The following is a 19,160-nucleotide window of genomic DNA, read 5'->3' on the forward strand; positions in this document are numbered from 1 at the left end:
AGCAGCAAAACACATTTTCTTTCAGATTTAGAAAGAGTCCTCTAAAAAGATGTTTCTTTTGGCACATTTTGTTGCCACTTACAAGGCTAGTTAGTTTACTGAATTTCTGCAGAGCAGAAACTGTAGAATGGATTCGTATCCTTCATAAAACTTTATTATTAATTCTGAAGATTAATTAGTCTGGAGGACTATGAGAGGCAATTAAAAGGAAATATGTGGTACTTGTTTAAAGGGAAAAAGTAATGAAAAGAAAGCACAGGGACTATGCTTTTGACAAAGCCAAAGAGAATGGCGGCTGTCATGATCAAGCTGCCATTCATGTGCACATCATAGTTAATTTGTATTTTATACTTTAACAGGAAATTGATGGTCAGGCCCTGTTGCTCCTTACCCTTCCCACCGTTCAAGAGTGCATGGACTTAAAATTGGGCCCTGCCATCAAACTTTGTCATCACATAGAGAGGATCAAGTTTGCTTTTTATGAGCAGTTTGCCAACTGAGAAGGACAACCAAAGTGAGCTGTATCTTTGAAGCACAAATGCAGCAAATCCTTTGCCGTGCTCTACAAACAGAGCTGAAATAGTCCTGGGGCCCTGGGCACTGCAGGTGTCGGCTTGCTCTCTTTGCACTTTCAGGGAAGGAGGACCCACACTAAGGAAGCAAAAACTGCACAGAAGTGGCTCTCCTGCCAGTGGAAATGTGGGCATCTCTTGTTCAGCAAATTGCAGTTAAAAAAAAATTGTGAAGAAAAGATTCATATAAGAAGAATAAGCGTTTCCAGTGGTGTGGCCTGAAAATGAAGAAGAATCTAGGTTGCTGGCAAGCATCCTTTTGGTTGTTTTCTTTTGTTCTGTTCCTTCCCATTGTAGATTGAACTTTGTTCTCTGCTTCCTCTTTCTTGGAAAGAGAGGACATAGCTTTAAGTCAGCACTGATTTGGGACTATGCCTAAGGCACATCAGTGCTTCATTGTCATTGTGTTTTTAAGATTTTTTAAATTAAAACAGTTCATTTTGGGGATGATTATGTGGCTCTAGGGTTTTGAATGTACAGTCACACTTTGATCCATTTTAAAATCTATTCTTAGGAGTTCCTTTGTTTACTACCTCTGTTGATAATTGAGCTTACAGCCATGTATGAGGGTTTTTGTATGATGCCATTTTTAAGCTACATGAACACTAAAACTATGACAGAAGTTGGAGGAAAAAAACACTGTTTGCTTTCTTAAAAACATTATGTGAGCACTGACACCAGTTCCTTAACTGACCTGATCTAAAAACTCTATTGTCATTGTTTTCCATCTTGACCCAGCTTGGACTCTCTGTTTTAAGTAGTTTCTCAAAGATTCTTGGTATTTCAGTTTAATTGCTCTCTCCCCATTAGTTTTCAAAGCGACTTCAGTGGCTTTTATTTTGTGTTTACCTTCTTTACAGTTGTTTGTCTGTTTCATTTTGGGAGTCCTCACTTTGGGTTAAAATCTGTAGGTGTTCCTTGGACCCACAGTAAAGCCCATTTCCCCTTTTTCTCGGTGTTCTCCAGGCAGATAGTGTAGAAGCACGACAGAGAAAATGTGTTTGGGGGGTGGTGCAGAGCATGGAGTTTCTGTAACAGTGTGCTCTCAGTAGCAGATAAAGATTGAGAGGTGGTTAAAGATTTTGGAAACCTCTTTGCATAGTCACATTTACACTTCTCTTTGGTTAAACCTTTAAATTGAATGTAATCTACGGTCTGAGGATTCCCACCAATAACTCAGTTTTCCTTTAGGTGTTTCTTTAGACCCAGCTCAAGCTGATATGAAACTACAGGTGATTTTCATTGATGATTGCACTGGTGGCTATTATAGAATAGTAGCATTTGCTGTACTGTTCCAGCCAGGAGGAATGACAAAAGACACATACATAGATAGCTTCTTTTAAATGGTTTGCTTTGCTGAGTGTTTTTGTTTTTTGTTTTTTTTAATTATCCTAGCCACCTGCAAATTTATAACCTAATCATTCTTCTTCAAGATTTGAAAATGTTTTAAGACTACAAGCTGGGCAAATTCTAAACAACTATACAAATATAAGGTAATATTACAAATTTAAATTGATTGTGATTTTTTTCCTTTTTTCCCCCCACCCCCAATTGTTTTTATGGACATTGGCAAAGATTGTATAGTCCGGGTCCTCTCTTCATTGGATATATATGAACCACCTTAACTCAAGCCCTCAACCAAACCATACATTAAGCATCAACTCTTTGCTTAGGTTAGTATCAGACAGACCTGGAAAGAAGCTTAATTTAAGTAAAAGTTAATATGTTTGAACTTACTCAGAGATCCAGTTTTTAAAAATTTGACTCTCTGCTCATAGAAGAGAAGCATATATAAGATGCTTGAGAACAATTAGTGTTAAGTAGATAGACTTTTGGGGGGGTTTTCTTGCATGATAAAATTTCCTGAGAGCTCAGCTGTCAAGGCACTAAGCCAAAGAGGGTTCCTTGAAGAAGACCAGTGGAACAAAAAAGTCTAGAATTAATTAACATTGTTGTCTTACTTAGGAAAATGAGTTTTATTTACTATAAGAGGGAATTTGCCAAATGCAACAATGAATATGTTATATTGTTTCTCTTTTTGACTTCTTCAGAAACCATAGAATTTAGAACACCTCCCTTTACAGTTGAAGGGGGCAAAGCCCCTGGAAGGTGAAACACGTGGCCCCTGAGTAGTCTGATCTGGGTATAGGTAGAGCCCAACTGGCTCGTCTGTCCATACCATGATTATTCCAGCTCAGCTTTCTCCTAAAAAGAAGCTGACTCTAAATAAACAAGTAAGTTGGGTTTCCCTTAATATTTCTTGGATTTTCCCACAACTAGAAGGACGTGCAACTAAGATATACAACTGTGTACAGAGGGGGTTTGGGGAGATAAAGGAGAAAAAAAAAATTTCTTGGATTCTCATCCTGAGATACAGTTTATCAGGCAACTGCATTAAAGAAGACTTATATACCCCAACCCCATTCCCAGATATTACATGAGAGAGAATAATTAGCAATTTGGCACAGGGCATTTTTTTTAAGTATAAAATTTAGATTTCGTTTGCCTCATAAAGCTACTGGGGCTAGGCAGGACAGCAGTGACAGTCTGATTCTGAAGCATATTTTAAGCTTGACAGTAGCTCACTAGTGGTGTTGGGGTGAAAAGTTTGTATGTCATACATGGGTAGATTAACTTTGTTTTTTAAAGGTACCAACCTCTTAAATTTACGAGAAGTGCATTGTGAGGGACTGCATTTGTCTGAATTTTACTTTCAGCTGACCCCACAGCCTGCCTGAGGTGAGAAAGTTTTCCGTGAACCATTTTTGATCCTGAATTGACAAGCTTGGAAACAGGTGAATGGACTAGACCATTCTCCTGAACCTTGAAGTGACTGACCATATTAGCCTGTTACTGCTCTGTTGGAGTGTTAGGGAAACCTTTTACTGCACATGAAGATTTACTGTGAAATTCTGACTATATTTTGTGGGCTTCTGGGAACTATGCTATTTTCCTTCGTAAAGTTCCTTCCTCCTTCTCAGTTGAAGCAGCATTGCAGTGGCTAATGCAAGGAATGCATTAAGGGGGGCTTTTACCCATCTGCTTTTCTTTAGCAATGTGGGTGGCTTCCAGCATCTATATTATAGATAGATGAGGTCAGGCAAGGGTACTTACCAACCTCTTGAAGAGATGGGCTTTTTGGTAAATATTTATTGAATTGTGATAGAGGCAGACATAGAAAACCAGTTCACAAGTTGGCCTCTGTATGCCTCTTTTGAAAGTAAAATTATTCTCACTGTGAGAGAGAGGGCATTGGACCAAAGCTTCCTGAGGACTTGAATACATGTTACTCACTCTTTTATACCAATTCAGTCACTAATGTGGTAACTGAATACAAATTAAAAGCTTTAGGAGACTTTAGGTAGGGTAGGACTCAGAACCATTCCCCTCTCTCAAGCCAAAAAGCATTTCTGTGGGGCACACAGAACATTAGGGAATTGTTAACAGTAGATAAGATTTATCTAGATGGAGACATTAGGAAAACTGTCACAGGTATTTATTTACTTGGCACCTATCACCAAAGACTGTTATATATAAAACACCATTTACTGGTCTGATTGATGCCCACAGAAGCTCTGAGAGAGTTGTTAGGAGCTTAGTTTTGACAGTTTAAACACACACTGGGTTTGAACTCTGGTCCTGTATATTGGGGATGTTGTATGTGTGGGTGTGTGAGTGTGTGTGTAAGTAAGTTCAAACGTGTTCTGTGTTATCAGTTGGCCTTATGAAAATGAAGGAGAAGACATCACTAACAAATGAAGTATAAATCTTGGTGGGAACCAGGTACCCCCTTTTAAAATTTGATTGTCTGTGGTCCTGGGTCCACTATAAGTAACCATGTCATGGTCATAGTGCTGGCTCAGAAACTCTGTAGGACAGAGCTTCCTGCAAAACCAAAAAGAAATCAATCACTTTCATGCAATTATAATCCTTCCTTGAATTTATTTACGATGTTTGCTAGTGAATTTTAATGATTCCCACCTGTTATGTGAGAATGTGCATACTTTGGAAATTTGAATTTATCCAAATAAGCCACCTATGGACTTGAAGTTTTGGCAGAAGAGTTCCAAACTCAAAGCCCAGTCCAAATGGATCTGGTTCCAAGCCTGCTCTCTTGGGGTTTCCTCTGTATTTGTTCCAGACCACACTGGTAGCTTGTTTCTGAGGGCAGCCTTAGGGGTAAATGTATAGAAGGTGATGGGTGGTAAAGGCACTGGAGATTGATTTTCTTGGTTCTGGTGTTTCAGTTAAGTCTAAGAGTCTCACAAGCATCAGCAAAACCAGGAGTGGGGGTTGGGGGAATGGAGAAATAGGCCTAAAACTCCCTCCTCTTATATCTTTTCTGACAACACATTTTTTGGGTTTGTCTTGGTGCTGTGGGCTATCACAAAGGACTGTTTTAAAAGGGAAATAAGCCACAGCCTTGCCAGACAAGTCTTCAACACTAGCAGTAGAGTGTGGACCCTAAGCCATGGAAGGCAAGGGTTTACAACTACTTCTGGAGGCAAAGGATGATATGACTAGTGAAATGATGCTGATGGAGGGAGCTTGTCAGGATGTACGGAAACTCAGTCCTAAGGGTTTCTACTTGGTTTAGTCAATCTAACTACATGCCTAGTTTGGCAGAATGGAGGTGGGTAAATAGTGTTGAAAGGATGAGGGTAGGCTTTGGGGCAAATCAAGTCCAAAGCAGATGATTGATGGTGGTTACAAAGTTTAGACAAAGTTAAAACTGGGCAGTTCCTTAACTCTTTTTGCAAGAAGTCTCTAGGGAAGTGCAGTTTGAATGGTTCTCTTGAGATTTTAAAGTGCTCATTTCTTTTCCTCTTCCTTTCTTCCTTTTTTTGGTTAAATAGTCTCTAAAGACAATCAGAGGCCTGCGAGGGTAGGATTTCTGGCTGGTTCCAGCACTGTCCTTAGGCCTCTTTCTAATACTAACTCGTTGAAACTGATGCACTTTGTTTAATGTATGTTATCTTTTTTTTTAAGCTGCTTGTTTGGAACAAAATGAAATGCATATTGCATTGTATCCTTCCTGCTTGCTGTTTTTCTCTTAATTTTAAAAGTTATGCATTGAGGATAAAGTATACTTAAGGAGAAATATGCACAAGCATACCTATTAAAATAACCCCCATCAAGTTTGATGGTATAACTTCAAGGGATTAAAAAATAACTATTTTGGATGAGTATTTTGCGTGTTTTTTTTTTTTTTTTTTGTAAATAAGAGTGTATATAAACTTGTGGTATATTGTGGCAGTTTTAAGTGGTTGTGAGGAAATTAAAACAGGTTTTAAACTACGTTTAACTTCATTTGACAGCAAAGAAGGCATCTTGGCTAGAGTAAATCCTTCAAAACCCTTTCCACTGGAACCCCAGAGAATCATCTCTCAATGGAGGAGAAAGTTCCTTCCTATTTTAATAAAATGAACATTTCCAGAATTCTCCCCCCGTCCTGTTATCTGATCCTTTCCCCTCTGCACTTAGGTACTTTTTTATTGCAGTTCAGCAAAGGTAGAAAGAGCCAGCTAGCTTGCTCCTGGCATTGGGGATTCTGCCCCTGATCTCTGAAGACGGCTTCTTGTTCCTCTCCATTTCCCTTGGTACAGCAGCAGTGGGCCTTAAGGATTCCTCTGCATCTGGATGTGCCAGAGCAGTGCTTTGTCAGAAACTTCGTTTCCAGTTCTGTGTGCAACTTTTCTTGAGCTGTTTATGTTTTCAAGCAATTAATAGTCTCCTTATGCCCAGCCACAATCTCTTTTGCTTTAAGTACACATCCTCTTGTTTGGTTCTCTCTGATCATAGACGGTAACTGTTGAGCATCCCCAAAAGAGACCTTCTTATACTCAAAGACAGTAATGCAATTTTCCCTTACCTATTTATTTTCTTTACCTGATTTTTTTGTATATTCCCATGGTCAATACTTGTGGAGAGTTTTAAATTTTATAAATTAAAATTCAGTTTAATTTAAAAAACATTTTGTTGCATGTTCTCTGTGCCAGGCACTATGTTGGATTCAAAGGTGAATAAAAACCAGTTCCTGCCCTCAGGTGGCTTACACTCAGCTGTGAGAGAGAGATGTGTACAGCCATCTAATTTAGCAGTCTGAAAAATTCTAGTGGAGCAGCACAGACAAAGGTAATGTGGAAGCACAGTGGGGAGAAGGAAGGCAGGCAGACCTTGACATGAGTAGCAGTTCATGGAGCAGGGAAAAGGAAAGTGTTTTTCATGCAGTTAGAATGCCACATAAAGGCACAGACGTGTGGAAGTGCATTGTAAGAGAAGGGCTGGAGAAATTGGTTCTAGGAAGCCAAAAGCATTTTTGTTCTCTGGATAATCAGGTTAATTCCTGTTAACCAAGAAAGCTTTTGTAGAGCATTTAACCCTTTTATGTAATTGGAATTTCTTTTCTTTTCTTTTCTTTTTTTTTGAGGAAGATTAGCCCTGAGCTAACATCTGCTGCCAATCCCCCTCTTTTTGCTGAGGAAGACTGGCCCTGAGCTAACATCCATGCCCATCTTCCTCCACTCTATATGTGGGATGCCTACCACAGCATGGCTGGACAAGCAGTGCCATGTCCACACCGGGGATCCAAACCGGCGACCCTCAGGCCGCTGAAGCAGAAGGTGAAAACTTGACCGCTGTGCCTCCAGGCCGGCCCCTGTAATTGGAATTTCTTGGTGACTACTTTTAGGGAAAATGTCCCTAGATATGTTATTGTTCCACAAATGTAGCCCAGTGTCTCCTGGAATAATAACTTGTGTACTGGCATTAAGTGGATGCAGCGGGAAGGTTAGGGACTCTGGAGCACCAACAAGAGGTGTCTGGAGAGAAGCCAGAGGGGGCTCGGAGGGTAGATGAGAGAATGGGGACTAGAGGCCCTGGTAGAGGTAGAAAGCAGGTTCCAACGAGTCTGAAAGGGTTAGGTAGGAGTGAATGCGCATGTGTGGAGGGAGGCTGGCAAATACCAAGAATTTGGCTTTCTTTTATAAATCATTCAAAATGAGCAAGTGGAGATATGTTCACATATTTTCAATATAAACCTTGTATATTTCTAAATGAAGGCGACTGGATTGAAATGACCATTTTAAATTACGTTAAGGAGAGGGGGAAAGGTGACTGGGGCCCGATTGATGAATCCAAGATAAGCCTTAGCCCAGGATATTGGTACTAACAATGAAAGAAGAAAGACGCCAAACGTCTGGATTGAAAGAAATATGCCTGTGTGCAGAGTCTTGGATTGTTTTCCTCAACCACCTGCTTCAGAATAATCCAGGCAACTTGCTGAAAATGCAGATTACTCCGCCCCGTCTCAGAATTACTGAAGCAGAATCTGAAGGTGGAGCCCAGGAGTATTTTTAAGAAATTCTGCAGGGTACGAGGGGCTTATCTTGGAGGGAAAAATAATTTAGTCAGAGACTGTCCCCGCTCCTGCCCTCCCGACCAGGAGCGCCCGGGTTACCAGGGCTCGATCTCCTGGCCGCACGGTCTGGCTCACCTGGACTGTCTTACCTGCGGTCCGAACCCCCGACCCCGCCCCTTCGCCTGCCGCTGCCGCGCCAGCGGGAGAGCAGGCGGCCGAGGCCCGCCCACACGCCGGGCCGGGCCAATCAGACGCTGAGATCTCAGACGTCGGGTTACGCGCGGCGCCGAGGGGGCCGCCGGGCGGAGGTACCGACTCCCGGCTTGGACTCCAGGACCCCGGCTTGGCGGCGCGGCTGGCGCGGGCAGCGAGGCCGGGCGGGTGGGCGGTGGCGCCCCACACCCCTCCGCCAGGCCTGCCATGCAGGGCCCCGCCGGGAATGCGAGCCACGGACTGCCGGGCGGGCCGCCCTCCACCGTCGCGTCCGGGGCGGGCCGCTGCGAGAGCGGCGCGCTCATGCACAGTTTCGGCATCTTCCTGCAGGGGCTGCTCGGCGTCGTGGCCTTCAGCACGTTGATGCGTGAGTCCGGGACCCCCGACCCTCCCGAGGCCCCGCCAGACGAGCCGCGGGCCCAGTCTCGCCTTGGGAACCCTCCTGTCTGAAGAGTCCAGGCCTGGGGACCCGGGCGGAGGTGCCTTCTTCCCGCGAGCCAGGACTGAGCATTCCCAGGCTAGGGGAAGCCCCCACCCCCGCGCCAGCGTCCTGAGTCCCTCGCCTTCTCGCTGCAGCCTCTAGCCAGGGGTCAACCTGTTCCTCTCCTACAACCCGCACACACCTCTCTTGTGAAGTACCTGCCTAAAACTGCCCCCCCCTCCCCGCCACCCCCGCCACCTGGTCATCGCAAATTAAGGCTACCCCACTTTCCAGCCTGGGGCAACGACCCCCGCTGGCATACCCCTTTCCGTCCCCTCTTAGAGTCTCTTTTTAGCCTCCCCTTCGCACTTTGAACCCACATCCCTAAATCCCCAGTCTGATGCTCAGGTTTTTTCTACACCTTCACTCCTCAAAGATTTACTCTCTCCCGTTCGCATTTAAATCCCGCTACCTTGCAATACCTGGATTGTTAGGCCGTGCATTCTGGCCCCTCCACCCTACTCCACCCCGGGACCTTCTTCCTCAGCTTTATTTTCTGTTTTGGTCGAAGCAGGACCCATCCAACCTTCTTCCCACATCTCCTCTTTCCTCTCCTTTTTTCCTGAACAGGCTCACCTGTTCCCTCTGTCCTGAGCTTTCCTAAGTAAGTTCTGTCGCAAGCCTCCCCTGGCTGTTCCCTTTCCCAACCCTTTATTATTTATATTTCAAGTTTCCTTCCTTTCCGTGAGACCTGGGCAACCTAGTGGCTTAATGGAGAAGTAGGCTCAGAGAATCTGGGGAGGACTCAGAATCCCTGTGCTAAGTCACGAGGGGCCCTTCCTTGAGATTTTCATGATGGAGAGGAAAGCCCCAGATAGTCCCTCTGGAAAACTAGAAGTTCCACCCTGTTGTCATGTGTGGCATGGAAGTGGCGGGTTCTGTTGTTTTCTTAGTGTATATCCTTCTCTTTATTAAAGTAACAAGCTTGGGTTGGCTTGTAGGCCTCAGAGTGCCCCTGTGATTCTGTTTTAGAGGAAGGAAGAGTTATAACTATCTGTACAGAGACATTAATTCCGAAATGACCTGTTCTCAAAACTTCCCGACTGTGCTCCCGTGGACAGAGTGGGAAGTTCCTGCAGAACAGATGCTCCTCGGCACTTGGGAGGGATCCTGCAGCTGTGTGCGTGTCTTGTGGGGTCCAGTTGCTGGAGTGGCAGCTTTGCTTGTTTGTAACATGGGGCTTATTTGGGAGAATTTCCCAGGCTTTAGGTAACCCTGAAGAGGCTGTTCTTAGACACTACTTTCTTCTGGTTGCCTGGCCGTGATAAGTCTGGCAACAAGTGCACAACTGTAGGTTTGCCACTTTTTCTTTCCTTTTTCATCTCTACTTGCCTTGCTACTTTCCCTTCTGAACAAATGCCCTCTTGTTCCCACAGTAATAGTTTGTGACGACTCAGCCAAAATCAGCTGCTGACTTGGGTACGTGAACTGTATGTGTGTGTTTTCGAGACATTGTGCATGGGTCTTCGCTCCCCTCCCACATCTCTCTCCTCCAGCTGGCCTTCCTTTCTCGCTAAAGAAACTGCAGGCTTAATCTTTATTTTGTTCCCTCACCTAAGATTTCTCAGCCTAGCTCTGGCTGTTTTCGTGTGTTTGATTGATGCTGATGGCCCGACTTATTCCCTAGGGTTTGATAGGGTTTGTGATTCAAAGAGGGAAATATGATTATGACAGGGGAGAGTTGCTCACAGCTGAGAAGTGTGCCTGGTTGAATGTGTTCAGAGTGACGGTGCTGGCCCTGGGAGTCTTCAGGGACACACTCACTTCTTTACTTAATCTTGAGTGTGAGCACATAGGCAAACCCCACTGTGGTTGGTACCTTCTGTATGCAAAGACTGGACTAGAAAGTGGTCTCTTGCTCAGTGTAAGGCTAGATGTGGAGGGAGCTTGTGGGAAAGAGTAGCCGCTCCTGGGACAATGATGAGTAGGAATGATGGGCAGAAGAGTTCAAAAGGCTAGAGCTGTGTCTGCCCTGGACGCAGAAATGGAGATGAGAGCAAGAGCTTATTCCCCCACCTAGAAGCAGACAGCAGGCCAAGGAGAATCCCATTGACCGGGGTCCAGTCAGGGAAGTACACCTCTTGATCCCTTGTTGGTTCTGTTGGGATGGAACTATGGGGCTTTTCCATTTTGTACTGCTAGGAAGGGGAGGAAATCTCTAGGGGGCTGTGGTCCATTTTGGAATGCGTTTTGCTGGGGAAAAGGAAAGAGGTTAGAGGTAGTCTCAAGGAAGTGCTTGCGAGCTGTTTGGCTTTGTCTGGGCTTTTAGTCTTCCTAGTCACAGCATCGGTTCCTCAAGATGGCAGAGCTGCTGTCAAGAGTGCCAGGCTCCCTTGACAAGAGTGTCCACCTCACAGCCCTTGAGGGAGGTCTTGGTTTAAGATGAGGCAACTCCACGCTTCATCATTTCCATCATTATCTTCTTTAAGCCTCTTTTAAATACCAGTCACCTCTGCTAAGCAGTTTAAACTAACAATCCCTATGCTCTTTGGGGTCACAGTCTTTTCCCCTCCAGGTGCTTCTGTTCCCCTAGGCACTGGCCTCATTGCCTCTCCGACACCTCCCCAGTTCTGAGAGCACATGCTGTTCTGTTTTCCTGTTGGACCAGATCTGTTCTATAGTATGGACCCACTTCCCTGCCAGACAAGCTGTAAGGGCTTCTTCATCACATCACGTCCCCGATTTCAGTGAATTCTCAGACCACTGTCTTTATGTATTCATTTTCTATCCAGAAAAGTCACTTTTTTCCCCATTTACACGTTGCTGTGTTTTTACCAGGAGAGTTTTGTCCTGGAGGAAGACTTCTCATATATATTAATGTCTCAGGGGAGGATTTTGATACTTACAAGGATTTCTCATCTTGGCTCAATGTGTGGGGGTTTTCAGACAGTCTCCATCCAGGCAGTTGAAAATTTGTATGCCAGTGACACGTAGCCGATTCTTCAAGCTACGTAAACATGCAGACTATTACAGGCCGCCATCCACGGGCATGCCCCAGTGTCAGCATCACCTTGTTAAGTTGGTGTGCTTTCCAGAGGCTCCACCTAAGGTACCCTCTGTGTGCAAGGAAAGCTGAACAAACAGAGGCAAGCTTATAAAGGGACTTCCCACTCTGGGTTTTCTGGGATGTCACCGAAAGGCATTGGGTGTCTGAGTAGAAAGAAACACTTTAAGCAAGGGAACTTTGTTATGATCTGCCTGCCGAACAGTTCCTCTTGTTTTGGTGGCTTTATCTATAGCCTGACTTGAAGAAGTTGCTCAGACTAGAGTTAGAGCAGAACAGAGCTGAGCAGTCCTGGAGCTCAGCAAACTGTTGCAGTGCAGGTCAGTGGCCCAGCTGTCAGCCAAAGGTCACTGTTGGCCAGTGTATGTGTTGGCATTTGGGGCTGTTTACTCTCAGGATGTTCGAATGCAAAGCAAACTCAAGCCTCCTTCACCAAGCACAGTCAGAGTTCCGGGCTGAAGTGTAGATGGAATTAGTTTTTAACAAAACAAGCATTTTGAGAGGTTGGATAAATCTACCTGCCTATTTTTATGTTACAGATAAAGGGACTAGCCAGCTGGTGTCAGCGTTATACAAAAACGCTGCTGGCGTTGAGAAATGGTACCTTTTTTCCTGAGGCCCAAAGTAAACATCATAAACCAGTCCACCCTGCTTTGAAATCTTAACCTCAAATCAGAGCCCCTGGTGTTTTCTTGCATGGTTAACTGGCCTCCTTCTGTGTTCTGTACAGACACACTCGTGCTGGGACAACCTTTCCTGGGATCACCTCTCCCCACCCTATCCCAGTTTTTATCTTAAAAAGTGTCAAACATACAGAAAAGATGAAAAAATAATAGCATGAACATCTGTCTGCCCTCCACTTAGACTCAGAAACTGTTCACTTTTTAACACGATGCAATCTATACAGAAACTGAAATATAATAATGTACACCTGAAATTTACACAATAGTATAAGCCAATATGACCTCAATAAAATAATTAAAAAACAAAAAAGATGAGTTGGGAAGTATTACCTTCTCTTCCATTTTCTGGAAGAGCTTATGTGGAATTGGTTCTTTGAATGTTTTGTAGTGTTTGCTAGTGAAGTCATCTGGGCCTAGAGGGATTTGTTTGTTTTTGTGGTTTGAAGATTTTAAACTAGGAATTTAAAAAAAAAACAATCTGAGACGTTGTTCACATTTTGCCACATTAGCTTTACCTGTTTATATATGTATATTTTTTGGCCAAGCCTTTTGAAGGTAAGTTGAAGCTAGCACCACACTTTACCCCTAAAAACTTCACTTGAGTCTCCTAAGGATAAGGACAGTCGTCCCCATAACCGGTTTCATGATCACACCTAAGAAAATTTATGACTCCACAATATCATGTGATATCCATCCGTATTCACACTTCCCCAAATGTCAGAAGTCTCTTAGAGCTGGAATTTTTTAAAAACTATGATCCAGTAAGGTCCACACATTGCATTTGGTTATGTTTTTAAGTCATTTTTACTCCAGAAGAATCTTCCCCTACACACACACACCCCTTTTTTTTTTTAAAATGACATTGCCTTTTTGAAGACTCCTGGCCTGTCGTCCTATACAGTGTCCCATATTCTGGAGTTGTCTGGGTGCTTGCTTGTTGTGGTGTTTGAGCTGTTTCACTAATTGCTGTGTTTGCTGAGTTTGTTCTGGAGGAGCTGTTAGATTCAGATTACCCTTTTGACGGCAAGAACACTCCGTAAGAAGGCACGTGACATCAGGCAGTCCCACTATTAGTGACAGTAAGGTCAGTTACTTGGTGGAGGGCTGAGGTCTCTAGAGCTCTCCTTTGTAAAGGTGCATTTTCCCCTTTGCAATTGATAAATTATCTTTGTCGTGGTGATACTTTGAGATCGTGTGAATATCCTGTTCCGCAGTAACTTTTCACTCTGGTCACCTCCTCCTGGTAAAATAACGAAACACAATGGTGGCTGAATTGGAGTTCATGAGTGAGGACGCCTATCTCTGGGCCTGGCACCCAACACACACTCAATAAATGTCCATTTCCTCTCCTCCCTCCGGAGTGCCAGCCAAGGCAAAGGAGAAACATCCCTTTTTCTGTCCCAGGCTGGTACTGTGTGCACAGGAAAAATGAGTGTGCCTGCATAAAGCATGGTGGCTGATTAGGGGTCTTTGTTTTTAGAAAGTTTTCTAAATGCTGATTTATCTGGTAGCATTTATCCGTAATGGTGATCTACAGCTTTATTTATAATAAAACTTAATTAATTTGGAATAAAATCAGGGCAAGAGGGAGTTGTCTGAATTAGGGGACAATCTGAGTTGTAGAATAATTTGACAAAATCCATTTTTTAGCCTTTTAAATATCTCTGTTTGTCAAGTGTTGCCCTATAGGGGCCTGTCAAGCTTCTACTGCTTTAATGATCTGTTTAAAATCCTTTGCAATTAGTATAATGTTTGCGTGAAGATGGAATCGTGTGGAAGGAGTTTTATAAGTGGTTAAAAATAGCAGGATCCCTGGCTCTGGAACCAGTCTAACCTGGCTTCCATTTCTGCTTCTGCCATGTAGTGCCCTTGAGCAGCCTGTGTGTTTCTCAAAGGTTCAGTTTCCTCCCTAGTAAGAGGGGGATAATTTTTCTGGGACTGCGGGGATTAGAAAGAATGTCTATAAGGAAGCCGGATCAGTGTCAGGCACATGTTAGGCCCTGCATAAGGGGTGGGGGTTGGGGGATGATGTCATCACCTTCGTCATTATTACAGTATTTGCATTCTTGAGTCCTGTTGAAGAACATTTCACAAGTGCTTGAGTAACTTGTTTTCTGAATTAGGTCAAACGTTTCCCTTTCTATCTTGTTTGCACAACAGCTTTACCTTTAGCCCTCTTTCATAGACTGCAGAATAATAAAAACTTCAGCCTAACCACCACAGTGATTGTGAACTTCAAATTAGCATGTACCCAAACCAGGTGGCTTTAGTATAGTGATGCTCTCTTCCTTCACCCAACCCGTTCTTGTGTTTCACCCACAGTCTCACATGGGCCTTGAGAGGGCAGTGGGTGGACTGGGGCAGCCCACTTACAGGTGGTGAACCTGCCTCCGAGTCCCTGGCTTTATTGCCCCAGGTCGCCTGGTAGCAGGTGGTGGCGCTGGCCACAAGAACAGCTTCTTTCCTGCAGCGTGCTGTTTACTGAGCCCCTCAGCACTTGATGCATATCACAGGAACCCTGGAAGGAGGGGTTATTTTCACTTTACAAACAAGGACAGTGAGCAGGTGCAGTGTCTAGCACAAGGTCCTGGTTGGTAAGTGCAGAGCTGAAATGTAAGCCAGGTCCCTCAGCCTCCAGACCCTCTCAGCCACTCCCCCTGCTCCTGCCTGCCTTTGTCGCCTATCTTTCCACACGTTGCACTTTCTCATTACTCTGTATCCCTGGCGACCTCACCTCATTTGTTCCTATTTGAACAATTCTGATTTTCTTAATAATTCTTTTTTAGGTTCACAGTATTAGCTGGAACTTCAGATTGTTTTATGGCTATTGATAGCATTAAAAATATAAATTTGAGATGATCTGCCAATCATTTCGTGCATGTGTGAGTTACGTCTGAGGTTTGCTTTTCTGGCCTGGGCCTTTGTGAAGGTTCTCCTTGGCTGTGCGGGGATGGCCTCACCCTAGATCCTCGCCTGGGGCTGAGGTCTAGTGTCTGAGGCCGGGCCTCTGGGAGCATCAGGGGAGGGAGCACAGGAGTCCATTCAGTAACTGGTGAAGGGGGATTTCCAGGGCCCTCAGTGGTTTCAGGTTACCTGCTGGTTTTCACAGAATTTGTTTCCCTGGTCTTATATGACTGTAAGGAGAGTAGTTAATAATCTTAAGAGTTAGGGCTAGCCCTTAAGAGTTATCCTTTTTCTCATGTATGTGCAGAAATGGTCCATGAGTCTCTTGTAGATTACTCCGCTACTGGGAAGTTGTCCCTCTAACCCAAGGTTTTCAACTTGGCACCATTTTGGGGCTGGGTAATTCTTTGTTGTGGGGGCTGTCCTGTATATTGTAGAGTGTTTAGCAGCATCCCTGGCCTCTACCCACTGGATGCCAGTAGCTCCCCACCCCCATCGTGACAATCAAAAATATCTCCAGGGGGTCTGCCCCATGGCCTAGTGGTTAAGTTCGCGCTCTCCACTTTGGCGGCCTGGGGTTTTGCCACTTCTGATCCTGGGCGTAGAGATGGCACCACTCATTAGGCCATGCTGAGGCGGCATCCCACATGTCACAACTAGAAGGACCCACAACTAAAAATATGCAACTATGTTCTGGGGGGATTTGGGGAGAAAAAGCAGAAAGAAGGAAAAAACAAGATTGGCAACAGTTGTTAGCTCAGGTGCCAATCTTTAAAAAATAAAATAAATAAATCTCCAGACATTGCTCAGTGTCCGCTAGGGGGCAAAATCACCCCTGTTGAGAACTACATTTGTTCAGTTTGTGGATTACTCAGCAGACTCGCATATGAGCTCCAGCAGAACAGATTAGTAGGTCAGGATGTTGCCCCTGAAGGATGAGAAGAGTGGACTGTCAGGATTTGTTAAGGACCTGAGTGCCAGGTGTGGTACTGGGTGCTGCCTTGATAAAGAAGAGCTGAGACCCAGTTCCCCGTCCTGGAGGGGCCCCCAGCTGGAGTGGGCTGCAGGTGTGCTGGCAGTGTGCAGAGGGTTGTAGAAGTTTGAACAGACCTGAGAGGAGGGATGAGGGGAAGTGTCCGTGAGGAAGCCCTGCTTGAGCATAACACTGGAGGTGAAGGTGATGCGAGGGGCTCTCCACACACACAGTGTGGTGAGAGCAAAGGTCCACTTAGGAGACCATGGGTCAGGCCGTCAGTCCTGGTTGGCTCGAGAGTGTGGGGGCAGAGGCTCCCAGGAAGAGAAGCCGTGTGCTTGGAGGGATTCCAGAAAGTCTTCCTTGTTCAGTCTCAGGCCTACTTTCTTCTCACACTTTCAGCTTGCACTTAAAAAGGATGGAGAATTGAATTATTGAATGGCAAGTCAGATTCTGCATTTACCTCATGCTACATTTGGACTATTTCTTTGAGAACCTTTCTTTTAAGGCAGTTTTATCACGTCCCTTTTAGATCTCATAGGGTCCCCCTGAGGAACATCTACTGTTTGTATCTTTGGGGCTGCAGGAAAAGAAATGGGGAGCCAGGGACCTTCTTCCAGCCCCCTGCCCTGTTGGCAGTGCCTCCTGAGATAGATGGTGTGATGATGTGGGCAGACCTGCTGCGCCTGCTTGGTACGAGGCATTGTGTATTAGCCCCTTTAGTTCACCAGCCCCCCTGAGAGGTAGGTGCTATTATTATCTCCATTTTATAGATAAGGAAACAGTCACACAGAGGTTAAGTAACCTGCCCAAGATCACATAGCCAGTGAGTGGCAGAACCAGGCTCTCTGGCTCTGGACACATTGCCTTTAGCTAGTGAGTGAAGCAGCTCCTTATTGTTAACTAGCTTTTGTTGACTGCCCACCGCATTCCACACAGGTGTAGAGAAAGTGGAGATGCTTCCACCCCTGGATTTTGAGTCCAGCCTCAATTCTGGACAGCTGTCGAGTGTGGTCACAGAGACTAATGCCAAGGTGGGTGAATCCTGGGGATCTCCCTAGCCCAGTCTGTGAGCGTGGTCCCAGGCTTTCGTGGGGTTGGACTTTGGTGTCTTATAAGAACTCCAGTTGTCAGCTTGTTCTAGAAGTCCTGTGCCTACCACAGTGGGATTGTCAACCACTGAAATCACCTTTGTGCCTGTGAGAAAAAGACTTCTCTCTTGAGTTACTGCAGCCCTGTCTTAGCATCTGATATGTCCTTCGTCCTGTTTCCTTTAATTTAGAGTGTCCTCTTCATTTTAAAGGGCATTCTGTGCCATGGTCAGATTCCACTCGAGCTACTTTGCAGGAGGAGGAGGCAGGAGCTGGTGAGGCTCGGCCTTACCTGGGGCATGGTTTCACAGGGTGGGGCCGGGGGCGGGGGGCACAGTAGAGGAAGAAGGGTCACTCACCTGGCTGGGGCCCTCAACCAGTGTTTTTCTTGGCTCTAAAATTTCTTTTAAAGACTTAGTATCAAGTATTTGTGAAATTTCCTATGACCAACTAGTGATGGGTGTCAAGAGCTTTCATGCTTTTTCTTTATTTTTCTCTTTCACGGTTAAAGTTATGTGCACAGTAGGTTGGGACACGTGGGGCCAACCCTATGTTTTCATATGTGCACCTTTCTGAAAATGCTTTTTCCTCCCAGCTTCTGTTCAAGACTATGGGCTGTTCTAGCCTCTTAATCTCATCGCAGGCTTTTCTGTTTTCTGAGAAGACGTTTTCACTTAATAACACGAAAAATGATGTAGAGAGATAAGGTGGTAACAACGCCTCCATTAAATGACACGAGCCCAAGACGCCATCCTGCAGGAACAGTTGAGCTCAACGCTGCATCTCGTGTGGATGTCTTGACCAAGGTAGCGTTAGAGCAGGTTTTCTATTTGGTTAGTGAATTTTGGGCTAAAATATTTGTAGCTCATTCCAACAAGCAAGGTTGCCTACACCCGGTGTGTGTGTGTGTGTGTGTGTGTGCACGTGCACGTGCTCCGAGGCTACACCTGGAGAGGAGTGTGTAGGGGAGGCTTACTCGGAGCACACCTGAGCGTGCATGTATTAGAGACGTGGCTGCTCCCTGCTGGCTGGGGCTTTGCTGCAGGTTCTGAGGCAGCAGGCTCGAAGATTGAAGATTGCGGGTCTCCTGTCTGCACTGCTGCCCCCCAGCCTCAGTCTGAGTGCTGGAGCGAACTGGTATCCAAAAGCCCAGGTGAGGCTGACGACAAGGGACAGGTGTTGGGGTCCTCCAGACATAATGTAGGGAGACGTAAATTAACGTGTTTTTTGTCATGAGCCCTGGTTTCATAATTCTGTCCCCAGATTTCTGTGTGAGAAATCCCGTCAGTTACTGGCAGAAAAAAATCTGGTTCTGTTACATGAAATTGTAGTACATAGGAATGTTAAACTGCCTGTTGGTCCGCTTAGCAGATTACACATTGATTTTTGTTTTTTTCAACTTGTCTTAAATAAATAATTGACTAACAGCTTCTGTAGGTAAAAATCTTCAGGGAAGCATCCAGGCACACTGTAACAGCCTTGCTGTGGACCTGAGCTCAGGGCACTACTACGGGTGGACAATATTCTGGGTACCGTTGTTCTGTAGTGAGACTTTGTGCTCCCAGTAGTGGCAGTCCATCGGCTGGGCCAGTGCGGACATGGCTCAGGCTGAATTTTGGTTTGAGGTAATGTGAGGCATGAGGGCGGGGGGCCGGGGGTGGGCAGTGCTGTCAAGGTGTTCATAGCAGGTAAACCACTGGACCATGCCAGGGAGCTCCTCAGTCCTTGTTCCCACTGGTTGTAGCTGCCAGTAGTGTTATGTGGCGGGTCCCTCTTTGCGTGGCACTAAGGTGGTGTCTTGGTGTCTTGCAGGACAGCTAGGTTCCTGGACCTGGTGCCCCTACCCTCCTTTCCTGATCTCTTTTGTGCTGTGGATGTT

At 45.2% G+C, this 19,160-nt stretch overlaps 2 protein-coding genes across 10 annotated transcripts in view; both read left to right on the forward strand.

The window, feature by feature from the left end:
• Nucleotides 1–6,544, forward strand: part of SFMBT1 (Scm like with four mbt domains 1) — a 138,648-nt gene extending 132,104 nt beyond the window's left edge. For all 9 annotated transcript variants that reach the window (XM_001492162.7, XM_070237394.1, XM_070237397.1 and 6 more), the window contains one exon: nucleotides 360–6,544. In XM_001492162.7, the coding sequence (XP_001492212.1) occupies nucleotides 360–500 (141 nt within the window). In that variant the 3' untranslated portion in view covers nucleotides 501–6,544. The remainder of the gene's footprint in view (nucleotides 1–359) is intronic.
• Nucleotides 6,545–8,203: 1,659 nt separating this feature from the next.
• The window catches only part of STIMATE (STIM activating enhancer), a 55,835-nt gene continuing 44,878 nt past the window's right edge, over nucleotides 8,204–19,160 (forward strand). The window contains exon 1 of the mRNA XM_023620294.2: nucleotides 8,204–8,512. Within this exon, the coding sequence (XP_023476062.1) occupies nucleotides 8,353–8,512 (160 nt within the window). The 5' untranslated portion in view covers nucleotides 8,204–8,352. The remainder of the gene's footprint in view (nucleotides 8,513–19,160) is intronic.

The sequence above is a fragment of the Equus caballus genome, chromosome 16 (assembly GCF_041296265.1).
Source record: "Equus caballus isolate H_3958 breed thoroughbred chromosome 16, TB-T2T, whole genome shotgun sequence".
Taxonomy (NCBI): Eukaryota; Metazoa; Chordata; class Mammalia; order Perissodactyla; family Equidae; genus Equus; species Equus caballus.